At 41.2% G+C, this 12,855-nt stretch overlaps 1 protein-coding gene across 1 annotated transcript; it reads right to left on the reverse strand.

The window, feature by feature from the left end:
• Positions 1-2,217: 2,217 nt before the first annotated feature.
• On the reverse strand, positions 2,218-10,933 carry MDFIC2 (MyoD family inhibitor domain containing 2). The gene is given in 4 exon segments (XM_036390696.2): positions 2,218-3,448; positions 6,943-7,164; positions 10,769-10,849; positions 10,852-10,933. Coding segments are annotated over 4 exon segments (645 nt in total). The 3' UTR covers positions 2,218-3,188.
• Between the last annotated feature and the right edge of the window lie 1,922 nt (positions 10,934-12,855).

The raw sequence follows: 12,855 nt of genomic DNA on the forward strand, positions 1-12,855 counted from the left end.
ACTTAATATCCTTTGAGATAACTGAACTTTAGATTTTTGGACGCCCCCAGAGGCTTTTCCAATATTATCAAACATCAATTCCCCTACAGTTTACATCCTAATCTGTATTGTGTTCTGACAACAGAGTGAAAGGAGGTGAAAAGACATTTTTGTCTCAAGGATGAGACTGCTGGGTCATTTCCAAGAGGAGATCCTTAGAGAGCATCCCATGGTCCTTTCCTGTGGAAGGTAGCAGTGCAGCTCTCCGTTATTCTCTCTGTCTCTCTCTTCCCCCAGGCAATCTGTCAGTGCATTTCTGGTGCTGGGGAGAGGCGTCGTGTCGGAGCGCTGTTCCCGATTGCAAAACGGGAACTTCTATTTGTTGTTCTCAGGAGCTGGTTCCACGCGCTGACATCTCCCCGGGAGCACAGCTGAGTCCAACATGTTCCCAGCAGCCATCCACCCAAATGCCTCCTACTCCAGCACCCAGACCTTCCTTCCCAGTAAATAAAAAACACAGAGCCAGCCTCGAATTGTTCCAAGTGCTTCGGCTTCACTGGAATGTCTGCCCATGTTCAGATCTGATAAATGGGTGTTTTTCTGCACCAGAAGTCAGTTTAGTGTGGGAATAGGATGGCTTTTCAAAGAGTTTCTGGAATAGTTAATGGGAAAGTCTGACTGACTTTCTCTGGTGTCAATATGTTTAAGTGTTCCTACGTGTCATGAAAGTAAAATATTGCAATTACCAGCTTTAAGACAGAAAACAAAGTTATCATAAGCTGCTGATTCTATTGACCAACAGCAGCTCTCAATATATCCCAGTGTGATTCCCATCATATTGCTGGGACATCCTGTCTAATCATGGCTATTGTAATTCTGTCTTTAACCTTATCTATGCCCTGTAGTAGCCATGACCTCAGTATGCCAACCTATGGATTACAAAACAAAAAAAAACCCCAAAAACGTTTGAATAACGATTTCTAGGAAAAAAGTTGGAAAAAATTCCACATTTGTCCCAAAAGCCCCCAGTCCAGTTCCACAGCTGAATGAGACTTCACTTGCCATGAGTTATACTGGCGAGGTCAATGTGTTTTTTCTTGCAGACTTAGAACTGGAACAAGACATCCTGGCTTGAAAGGGAAAGTCCTCATCTCTGATTCCCTCAGTGACAACATTTTGCCGTATGCCATCCTCTGGTTTCCCCTCTTGGGCTCCGTCCAGCCATTGCACATGAAATCCCCCATTTTGGAGACTGGCATCAAGAGCAAGGACTGCCAAGGTACATCTTTATTGGTGCTTCTCTAGGAAATGGTATGTGGAACAAACTTCCCTCTTTTCTGACTCCTAAATGCCTTGGGTCAGAGTTTTTATTCGTAAATACCCACATGCTGCTTTGTCAAGGACAGCCTGTGGTACAAAGGATAGAATGATCCAAGCCTCTGTGGCCAGGTATGTAGAAGTGAGAGTTTAGCTTAACTTTGGAAGATTTAAGATGAAAAATCTGTGTGAGAATGCAAATTGAAGCATTAAAACTCAGCATTGCCCATCCTGGGGTGGGTCACCCAAACCAGTGCCTCCTGGATGGCAGTGGGTTGTGCTGTGGGGTCTGGGTCCAGACCCAGCCAGCAGGCTGGGACTGATGTGGTGATGAAGGACTAATTAGCTCCTTTAGGCGACTCCAGCTCACAATGGGGCAATGTAAGATAAGGAAATCTCTTCTATTCCCCACCAATGTCCTGGAAGGAGCAGAGAAATGAGATGTTCTGGGCTGCTCGCTGCATTGCTGAGGTTTGTTGTCTTCTGGTCACCAGGCTTTGTAAGACGCCTGGAAAAAGGTTGTTAGTGGTTCTGCTTCTGGCTTTCTGGTTTTTTTTTTTTGAAAGCATGAGTTTTCCAGAAGGGGGATAAGGAAAGGATGTACACGTGATTTTTTTCCCCCATTGAATGTTTGTGCACCAGGACTACTCTGATTAATAAACAAGCAGCTTCAATGGTTTAAGAAAGGCTTAATATTCCAGCATCTTACCCAGGATCCTTGTTTGGGATTCCACAGGCACTTCTGCACTGAGATCAGTGGGGTTTTTGGGAGAAATTTTAGTGCTTATACATAGCAAACACTGACTTTGGTGTTAGTCTATAAATGTCTAGTGTGAGCAAGCAATTCTGTATTTTCCTCTGTGCTCAATACCTGTGTTCTGCACCCTCAGGCAGCTGAATTTACATACTTTTGTTGTCATATTTGTAATGTGCAACATGCATTTCCTTTTTATTAATCAAACCTGCCATCAGAAAAGAGATAGAAGGAATTTGAAAGCACAACCAGGATGGATACTGTCATTCTGTAATCTTTTGTGCACAGGTGGAGATGCCTGTTTGCACTGGAATAGGTGGGAATATTCTGTTTCTTGCAAAAGTCTTACAAATGAAAATCAAGCAAAGGAGTTACTGGCTATCTATGGGGTAATTCTCCTCTGGAAGTGTGCAGTCAATTCCCATTTAGGCTAATTACACTTAAGAAGCCCTTTCCTATAACTAATGAACAATAGGCATAACATGTTGTTACATAACCATGGGCCAGCACATTAATACACTGTCGAATTGCAGTACCCTGTGAAAATGCTTCCTCAACGAAATTCACTGGAGATTTTCAGTGACATTTGCTGTAATTACCAGTAGTATGGTTTCTAATTCATTTAATTTTTTTTCTACCTATACTGGGCATATAAGAGTGTTTTAAGAGATTGAATAAATAAATTTTTAATTATAAAATGATGCTGTATCATAAATTATTAATAATAACCAACAATGTGTAATACATGTTTAGGTATGAATCCATTAGAAGATGAACTAATATATATATCAGTCCTAAAATAATGTCCTAATTTGTTCTGTGTTTATGAATGGCGAAAGTCAGTGTTTAAAGCAATTAAAGGTTTATAAAAGCTTGGATTGACAGTGGGTAAAGCAGCGAGCACACTTGGCACTTAGGAATTCTGTTGTCATCTATGGCAGAGAAGACCCCTTTTGTCCTTTATTGGTTTCAGCAGCTTGTGATATCATGCCAACACAGAGACCTCCAGGGAGGGAGCAACAAGATGCACATAGTCCTCATTGACAAAACCTCTGGTTATGATTAATATTCAGGAAAAAAAAAATCTCCTTTGTAATCTGTCAGGTAGTTTTGAGGAACTTTGTCAATTTTTTTCCTATCAGCGATAGCAGACTTCTGAGATCTCCATGGCCAGCTCCAGGCACTCCCCGGTCTCGTGGCAGGACTCAAAGAGGCTGCAATCAATGTCACAGTCACAGTTGCAGTCGTTGCTGCCGTGGTCTTCGTCGGAGGTCTGGTAATATCTATTGGATGGACAACAGGTATCTGTCAGCCAATGTTCACAGGTATCAGGCAGCATTATAAGAAAGTCCCAAAACTGGCAGAACAAGCAGGCCAGGATAAGTGTGGCGCATTCATCTAAGAGAAAGGAAAAGCAGGGAGATGTAAGAACAAGAGCGAGATGGGATTGCCCGGGTTTAGGCCAGAAGTGAGGGGGTGGGCTAAAAATACATTGATGATAACTACTTCCATAGAGACAAGTTAAAAGTTTATTTTCTATTTTAATTGCTCTGGAAAAACAACAGCTGTATGAAAAGAATTTGAATGGAAATATTCTGTGGCAGTGAAATGCAGAAGAAGAAGCCCTTTAAACCAAATTTTATCTTCTCATGCCCAGACAGCAAGGAGGCTGAAGAGGCACAAGAAGCTGGGAGGGGACACAGCCAGGACAGCTGACCCCAGCTGGCTAGAAGGATAGTCCAGACCATATAGCATCAATATAAATTAGGCAGAAAACAAGCAGGGGTTTCTGCTCAGATAACTGACTAGGCATCAGTTGGTGAGTGGTGAGCAATTGCAATGTAAATACCTTGTTTTGCATATTCTAATTTTTTACTTATATATAATATATATATTGTTTTTCTTCCTCCCGTGTAAAACCACTACATTGTCCCATTACACTGTATTTATGTAATCTCATGAGTTTTCTTCCTTTTACCCTTCTGTTACCCCCATTCTGCAGTGGGGCAGTGAGTGAGGTGTTCTGTGGGGCTGAGGAAACCATGACACCAGCACAGGTGACACTGGAGTTTATTTTCATTTTCACAAGAGTTTGCACTAAAAATGTTTAAAGACTACCAAGGGCAGGGAGGGAGAGCAGGCCTGGAGAAGAGCATTCAGAGAGGGCAGTGTGTCTCAGCTCAGGGTCCTCCCAACTCCCCACCAAACAGGGTTCTCACCTTTTTGTTCACAAATGTCAGTTTTTCAAAGGAGACAAAAGTTTGGAAAATAGATTATGTAGGATGCATGTCTGGAGACAGTGAATATTCTTGAAAACTTGGTCACCATGACTAAAGCTCTGTGCTATGTTTGTGCCCTCCCAAAATCAACTAATTAACTCCAGCCTCCAGCATCTGGGGAGACTGCTTGGGTGCAGCAGGTGTGAGATTCCAACTGTGTGAATCCACTTGGAGCACAGACCCAGACCTTTCCTTTTTTGTTTTTTTTTTTTGTTCCTTCTTGTTTTTGGAAAGGAAAATGCCTTCAACAATATGAATGTCTTTTCATTGCTTCTTTCAGGATAGCATATGGTTATAACCACATTTCTTGCCCTAGGATGACTAACTGTGAACTCATTCAACTGCATTGGTTCTGTTGTGGCATTTTCTAGCTCACGTAACATGAAGTTCACTGCCAGGAAGTTTCCAGAATTATGCTATTTTTTTTAGAAAGCTTTCTTGATGAAAAAACAAAATTAAAAAAAAATCATTCCAGCTTCTTTGTTAAAAAGACAAGGTAGCAAGAACAAATAGCATATGACTGAACTTCTTTCTAAATGGCATATCATCACCAATGTTATCAATTTTAATACTTATTTAAATATGTCAAGATCTATTTAGGTTCAGACAAGCACAACTAACTTCTAAGTCACTTCTGTCAAATAAGAATGACTAGATTTTGGTAATACTCAGTAAGTTCATGCTTATATTTTTTCCTAGCTAAATGAACTGAAATAATTATAAAATTGAAACAGTTAATAAGGTGACACCACTGTATTTAATTGTATGAAATTTACACTGTAGAAAATGTAATCATTTTATCCAGTAGTTCTTGGTGTAATTAAGACTATTCTTTTTAGATCTCTTATGTTTATGAAATTTCTTTCCTATACATAGATGTGAGAGACAGAATTCAAAGTTATGTCTCAATTAAGGATTTGGTGATTTTTTTCTCCCTCTCCAAAGATCCATTTTTTAATAACAGTTTTTTTTTTCCCTGAATATGTTAACCATAATGGTGCTTATGTAATCTGGAGAGAATAGATATGATTCTTAGGGCTTCATCCAGGAAAGAGAGCACACAAAAAGCACAAGATTTTAATAATAAAGTAATGTTTCAGCACAGACTCTGTGATGTGCAGTAAAGATGCTTTTAAATTCCCATCAGAGCACACACCATGAACTGTGATAATGGATGTAACACATTTCAAAAAATCTGCATGTGTGAGGCTTTTTGGTCCTGTTTTAAGTGGGGTAATGTATATAAATAATAGATATTAGCAATTAGACATCCATTCCTATGCATTCATTTATATATTTGAAAATAAATTAGCCACAAACTGCATAAAAGAAGATGCAATCTCTTGTTTTCCCCTCTGTTTTCCCTGCTGTTTGCCAAACGGCTTTACTGCGTTTATCTCAGTGAGAACAGTGACCTCAGCTCTCCTTCTCTACATTACTAGATTAATTAGCACAAAAGAAGAATTTATAATAATTTTTCTAGCATGCCTCATCTCTAAGTTTTCCTGCTCTTGTTTGGTGGCATCTGCTCACACAGATGATGCTCTGAACAACCCTGGTCCAAAGATTGCTGAAGCCTTTCTGGTCATCCTTGGTGAGACCTATGAGTGTTGTATTTGCTCTTGTCTGAGCCCTGGGAACAAAATAATCACCAATTTCCTCATCTATTGCTCTGCCTTCAGAGGTTCTCTGAGCAAACAGGACTTGGCCTTGTGTATGTGGAATAAGCAGTAAGTTGTCAGAGTGGAGTGAGCTGAGTATGCAATGACAACCACAAATCTGTCTTCCTTTGGTTTTCTTGGCTTCTATCCAGCCCTTAACATTATTAATTAAGCACAGATTGGGTTTTTTGTTGTTGTTGTTAATTTCCTTCACATTTAGCTTTTTTCTGGAGAATGAAATCTGTTATTTGCATCATATGGTACACACCTGTGTGCCAGTAGTGGTTGTGAGAGACCTCAAACTTAAAAATAGGAAGTGTCAGGACAAGAGGACAAGTTCCCTAAATAAAATAAATACTTCATATCCTTCTCTGAAATTAAGCATATTCCAATAGATGTATCATAGACATCCCTTTTTAAGGATCTGTGACACAATAGAGATGTTAATGATTCTTGGAGAACAGGGCACTTTATTGTGTTGATCTCTATTTAGATATGCTTAATTTAGGAATTGTCAAATGATATGCATGACAGATCCCAGCTCCATTGGATATAACACACTAATCCATTATTGCAAAAGGCACTCGAAAGAAACTTCTGAAATACTTCACAGAGCCTTTTTTTAACATCCACTGGAATTACCAGGAATAGATTTATCTGATACTGACACTGGTGCCTCTGTGCAAACTCTCATTGCTAAAGTACAAATGCTCTGTGGCACAATAAGCTCTAAGCTCCTCTTCTATGACTTTAGTATCACTGACAATTTAAGATCATCTTCTAGAAATTCTCATCTATCACACAAATGTCTGCAGGGCAACTTAACATTGCTTTTGGCGATGTTCTTGAACCTCCTGTTCAACATTTAATTTCAAGTTGGTTATACATAGTTCTTTTGCAGTGGGCATTATTTAGAAATCAGCTCAAATGTGATCTGTTTTATAAAACATACCGTCACTGTCTCTCTGATGTACTGATGCATCATCTTCAATGTAAGAGAATTCTCTGCATTTCTCCAGGGAAGCAATGGATGATCTGCTTGCATCTGACAATTTCTTCTCATTTTTGGTACCCTTTGATGAAGTGTCTGTGATGCTGAATTCTGCGACAGAACTCATAACAATACCTTTCATAGGCTTTTCATCTGTGTGTTTTTCATTTGTAAGCTGGTTATCTGGTGGGATTAGGAAAAAAAAAGACTGTGATACCAAGGCAGAGATCTGAGAGAATAACATATGCAGAATTTTCAAACCTACAGTTGTTTACTTCCAAGGCCTAACCCTTCTCACCTAATGATTTCAGTCTCTTTACAGAGGTTTATTCATAGTAAAGGTATTTGTGAACTTGCCTTCTAAGGTTTTCTCTTAAACCCAGAGGACTTGGAGGCTAAGTAATAATTCACTTCCAGTGGGTGGGATCAGGTTTGGAAAGAAAACAGAACTATTGCCTCAGTTGACATCTATTTAGACTTTGATATCCTAACTTCAGTTTGTGACATAAAAGAAGGCAAAACAATTATCTTGTTATTTTTCAGCTGCATCTTTGTTTCCCTAAATTAACAGCCAACAATGTGCACGTGGGCGGTACCTGGATGCAGATGTGCCAGCTCACTGTGGTTTATAATCCTGTAGCAAAGACAGCCAGATGGTCTCTGTTTAGCATCCAGATTCCTTATTTCATAACTTCATCCCCACTTGCGTTGTTGGCCTGGAAGTCAACTAGGAGATGGGATACTTCACATGCTGTCAGCGTGCCAGAGAGGCAGCTCAAAAACCAGAGGGAGAGCTTAATTTTAAGCCCCAACTAGGGGAAAGGTTAAGAAGAGTTCTGAGTTCAATTTATTCTTGAAGAACTCCTCAGGCACAGATAAACATGGGTTGATATATAGTTTCACTCGATCTCTGAAGTGATCAAGTGGCCAAGAAACACAGTCATTCTCTCCATGGCAGGGATGATAATACCTCATCAGTTCTTATCTACAGCTGATTAACTCCTGCACCTCACATCAAGCACAGCCTCACTTTTTATCTCACTTAAATCTTGTGATATGCTTGCTCTTGAGCTATATACAGAAAATCAATCTTTACAAACACCTCAGTTGTGCAAATGCTACTTTCTAAGAACAGTAAGTGGTCTGAAGTGGTTCAACTGCACTTGCCTGCAAGGAGTCTGAAGAGAGGCCCTGCATATCTCTTGGTTTTTATGTACCTTTGACTTCTGACCCATGTTAAGGAAAAGCCAAGGAAAGGCTGACAGAGAGTGAAACCTTGATGAGACTGCAGCTGTTCCCCCAGTATCCTTGCAGAGAGAGGAGGAAATGTGGATGGGATGGATGGATTGCAGGGTAAGTGAAAAACCAGTGCAACCATAAGGCTTGAAGGGGGGGGGGGGAAGCAAGGATTTGAGAGATAAGTAGAATTGTTTTGTGAGTCCAAAAGACACAAGCCCTACCTGTTAGCCAATATCACAAATGGGTCCTGTTTGTTCACACTGAGAGCTACACCCAGGCTGAGCCTTTGGATACACACAGAGCAGATCAAAAGGCTTAGGCAAGAATAACTATTATTTTCCACTTTCAAAATCTGCCCAAAAATGTAAACTAGGTATGTTTTAATTCATGGTGTATTTGTTGAGTTCCCCAATTCTGCAACAATACAATGGCCCACAGAATGCATTTAAGCATTCAAGAAGCGAGACTGAAAAAAAAGTCTGACAGAAGTAATCAGTAAATGCCAGACTGACATTTACTGTATCCACCGACTTCTACTATTCATACTTGGAGTCAATTTTTATTCTTGAAGTGCTGTTGAAGAGAAATCAAAACCAGAAATAGAAAGGCATAGACATAACCTGAATTTTTCAATACAGCACCATCAAACAAAAGGGTAACAAAAGCTGTCACTCAGGGACTCTTCTGTTTGTTAAAGCATACTACATCTTGGAAAATACAGTACATTTTAGTGTCAGACTCTTAGTTTGAAAAGCTCCCTTTCAGTAATGTTATACTTGTCTTGTACAGCTAGATCAAGTCTTCACGCAATCACTGTAACAAGCAACTTGCTATGACAAGCGAGATCCTTGCTTCCAGAAAACACTGCAGGAGAGGCTAAAGCAGTGTACAATTATAGGTCTCCATTTCATTTTTATGCAATTACCTTCAGTTCAGCTGTGGGTCCATCTATGTTATGTCTTTTATCAATTTAATGTTTGCACAGTGTCTGAAGAAATAAAGATTGTGCTAGACCAGCAGAAAAAAAAAGGTGGTTAGCACTTTTTTTTTTCCCTATTATAGTTTTTGGTGGATGGAACAGTAGTAGGTTGAGAGTTTGGAACAAATAGATGTAGCCAAATAGGCTTTAAAAATACATTATATACCACTCATAGTATTTATGATTACTGTTAAATGAGAATATAAAAAATCCCAAATTACAATTAGAAATGGGATGAGGGTCAAACTTTGCAACTCTCTTTTAAGAGCCTGTGTTCAGCTTCAAATGTCCACATATGTCTGTGTTTTTAACAGATAGAAATCAACCACTGAAGTGAACTTATAGGGAAAAATAAGTGTATCATGATGAAGAAATCTCAGATTATTCAGTGTTAGACTGTTAGGCAGAGGCTGCTAAAGGTACACCCCCACAATGTGCCATTTTTAAATAGTATGAAGTGGCAACTTTCTTCCTCACATGGGGAAGCTGGGACTCGCCTTGGCTGTTGCAGTAGAAGACTGGGATTGTTCACCCATGTTTGTATTAAAGATAGTCTCAATACTCACATGGAATTTCTTTTTTTCTTTTTGGAGTTGGGCAATTCACATGGCTGACTACAAGTGTCTAAATTCATGAAAGCACAAAGTAAATCACTTACTTTCCACTGATGCCAGCCCCAGATCCCTCTGGTTAATGGGGAGGAGCAGTGATACCAAGACTGGCATTTGCAGTATGTCCCCTGACCTCTATTTCTTTTCACTGGCTTTAGGCACAAACCAGCATCTTGCAGCCCTGGAGAAGAGGAGTCTGCAGTTTCCCTGCATGCTTCTGAAATTAGATTTAGTATAGAGGTGTACAAGGGCTGTAAGTCTATTTTTGATAAGGGACAGAGGGTTTAAGAGGTGCTCTGTTCTGCTGAACAGGGACTGCAGCAATGCAGGTAATCCAAAGCAGCTCTTGGAGCAGCTGTTTAGGAGGAGACTCCGCTGAAGGAGAAGGAGAATTGATCTCTGACTCTCCTAGGGCTCATCCACATCTTACAAGCAAAGGATAAGGGAGCCTGTGGCTCTACTCAATGCTGGCATTTATTCCAGATCCATCCTGGCAGTGGCCCTTTGTCTCACACCCCTGTATCAAGGAGTCCAAAGGGTTAATGCTAAACTGCATGGAAAACTGTAGCAGTTTAGGACCTGTAACTTTTTAATTTTCCCCTGAGGCATGTTGGTATATGAGTGCAGCATTCATTATCCCGTGCCCTGCTGTCGCTACCTGTCTGTTTAATGTAGCACATGCTCATCACTGTAAGAGCTGTGTGCCATGTCCATTCTGCCCCCAGATGACACAGGAGAGCTGCATCTGACCTGATGGATGAAAACTTGTACGTATGAAGCTTGATCTGAACACACTTGGTTCTCATAGAACCATGAAACCCAAACCTCAGGGTTTGACAGCAGTCCTTCAAAAAGGCAAAAGCCAAAGAAAAACAAAACACTTTTACTTGATAATTTAAGGGATATAATGTTCTGCCAGGGAGGGAGTATCTCTGCATGCATGGGGACAGCAGCTTACCTGGATGGTCCTCACTGCTCGATGTCACTCCAGGGAGGGCCAGTAGAGGAAGGGAGCTGGTGCGACGGTCTTGGTGGAGAGAAGAAAACAAAATTGAAGAGGGATAAGTGTCAAATGAATGTGGTTTGTCACAGCTATCACCCTCAGCCACTTAGTGGCAGTCATTGACTTCTGGAGTCGGAGGTCAAACAGAAGCAAATCTGCTTCATTGCTGAGGGAGGTTACATGGCATGGGGCGCTGTTTGTGTTACCCTCTGTCTCTTTTCAGGAAAGGAAGCAAAAAATAAACTGCCAAGACAGAAAGTTTCAAGAAGAGGTGAAGAGGATCAAAGCAAACACAGCAATTCAGGTAGGTACAGAAAATTTGAGAGCTGGGAGGTCTGAGATGAAATGTGGGGCATCATCAATGCCCAAACACCTCAGAAACCTTAAATGAGGATCCCAAATCATGAGTAAAGGAGGAGTGAGGAAATTCAAGCCCAAACTCCAAGCTCCGTGGCTTGTGAGTCTTGGTGGACAAGATGCCCAAGGTCCCTGCAGTGGCAAGCCCAGGTCCCCACATGGAGCAATGCTGAGCTGCTCCACCTCAGATGCGCCTGCCAGGCTGTTCACTCCATGCCTAAGGCCTGGAGGCTTAAATCTCCTTTCCTTCTCTCTCCAAGTGTCAGGGAGGCAAAGTAGGAGGGGGTGTGGGACTATCCCAGCAGTGAGTGCAGCAGATGGAGCAAACTGCATGGCAACTGCTGTTGCCCACATGGAGAGGCCGGAGGGAGCGCGGGCGCCATGGCCCATCAGAAGGGAGCTGCTCCAGACCCATATATCACAGGGCCTTTCAGAGATTCGTGCCCATTACATTTTGCTGAGCTCAGGCAGAAGGATGCAGGGGATTTGGAGACTGTTTATTTTTGTCATGAGGAAACAGGAAATAGTACACAAGGCTATAAATATATCCCGGGCTTCAGATGACATCATGAACTCGTGCAAGTGCTTCACTACTGATTTACGATGATGGACTGGTAATTCACAGGAGCTTTGGGTTTACTTTATTTTGCTGTTGCAGTAACAAAGCTAATGGTGCAATCCCGGGAGGGGGTATTTTATCAATAGTGAATTTTTGACCTCATTGCATACATTGTAACTTCATGAATTAGTGACCCAGCTAACTATAAAGCCTTCTATAGGCTTATTGTAAATCTATCACAGGACTGGCAAAAACTTTTGGCCCAGATCCTAAGCACTGACAGGCATGTGTTGATGGACTGCATAGCAAGCACTTCCACTAATATTTCTCACTAATTATGCCATATATTAAGAAAAAATGAATGAAGCCAATGTTTATATGCCGCTTTAACTGCTTTTCATATAAGAAAGCAACACAATCCCTAATAAATTTTCACCTTCAACATTTCTATTCATTATAATTTTTACCATGATGAATGAAGTTAGAACTGGAGAGGGAGGGGGTTCATCTTGAAATCTGTTCAGTGAATGACTGAATTTACTTCCCTTCCCCAACTTGTGTCGAGGAAGGAGGGAACAGATGGACACAGGAAGAAGAGGGAGGCGAGTGCGGAACGAAGGAGATGGGTGAGGAACAGATGGAGTCAGGAGAAAGTGAAGAGGAGAGTCAGCAAGGATGGTAGAAAAGTTTTCCACTTGACCTTGAGTTGAAATGAAGATCTGCATGCAGCATGGGCCAGCTAGCTTTTTGGGTTGCATCCTTTTTTCTCTCCATGGCACTTAGCTATAAGGTCTTTTGGGCCATCCCAGCAGCTCATTGCATCCCAGGGGACCTGCAGAGCCAGGAGCTGGACTTTCCCTGGGGGTCACCTGCTGCAGAAGGGCGCCTGCACTGTGCTCAAGTCCTGTAATGGTAATGGCAGGGGAGAACTGTGTGCCAGCACAGGAACAAAAATGGGTTGGGATGTTGTAATTCTCCCAGGCATCCTAGCCAAGCCAGAAATTGGAGTTTATAATTTTGAAGAAGTGTACTACACCCAGTTTGTTAGGATCCAATAGCCAAAATATTCAGAGTAATTTATGATTTTACCTGCTTGAAGCAAGACATTTGAGATGGCCTGATTTTC

The sequence above is a fragment of the Molothrus ater genome, chromosome 11 (genome assembly GCF_012460135.2).
Source record: "Molothrus ater isolate BHLD 08-10-18 breed brown headed cowbird chromosome 11, BPBGC_Mater_1.1, whole genome shotgun sequence".
NCBI lineage: Eukaryota > Metazoa > Chordata > Aves > Passeriformes > Icteridae > Molothrus > Molothrus ater.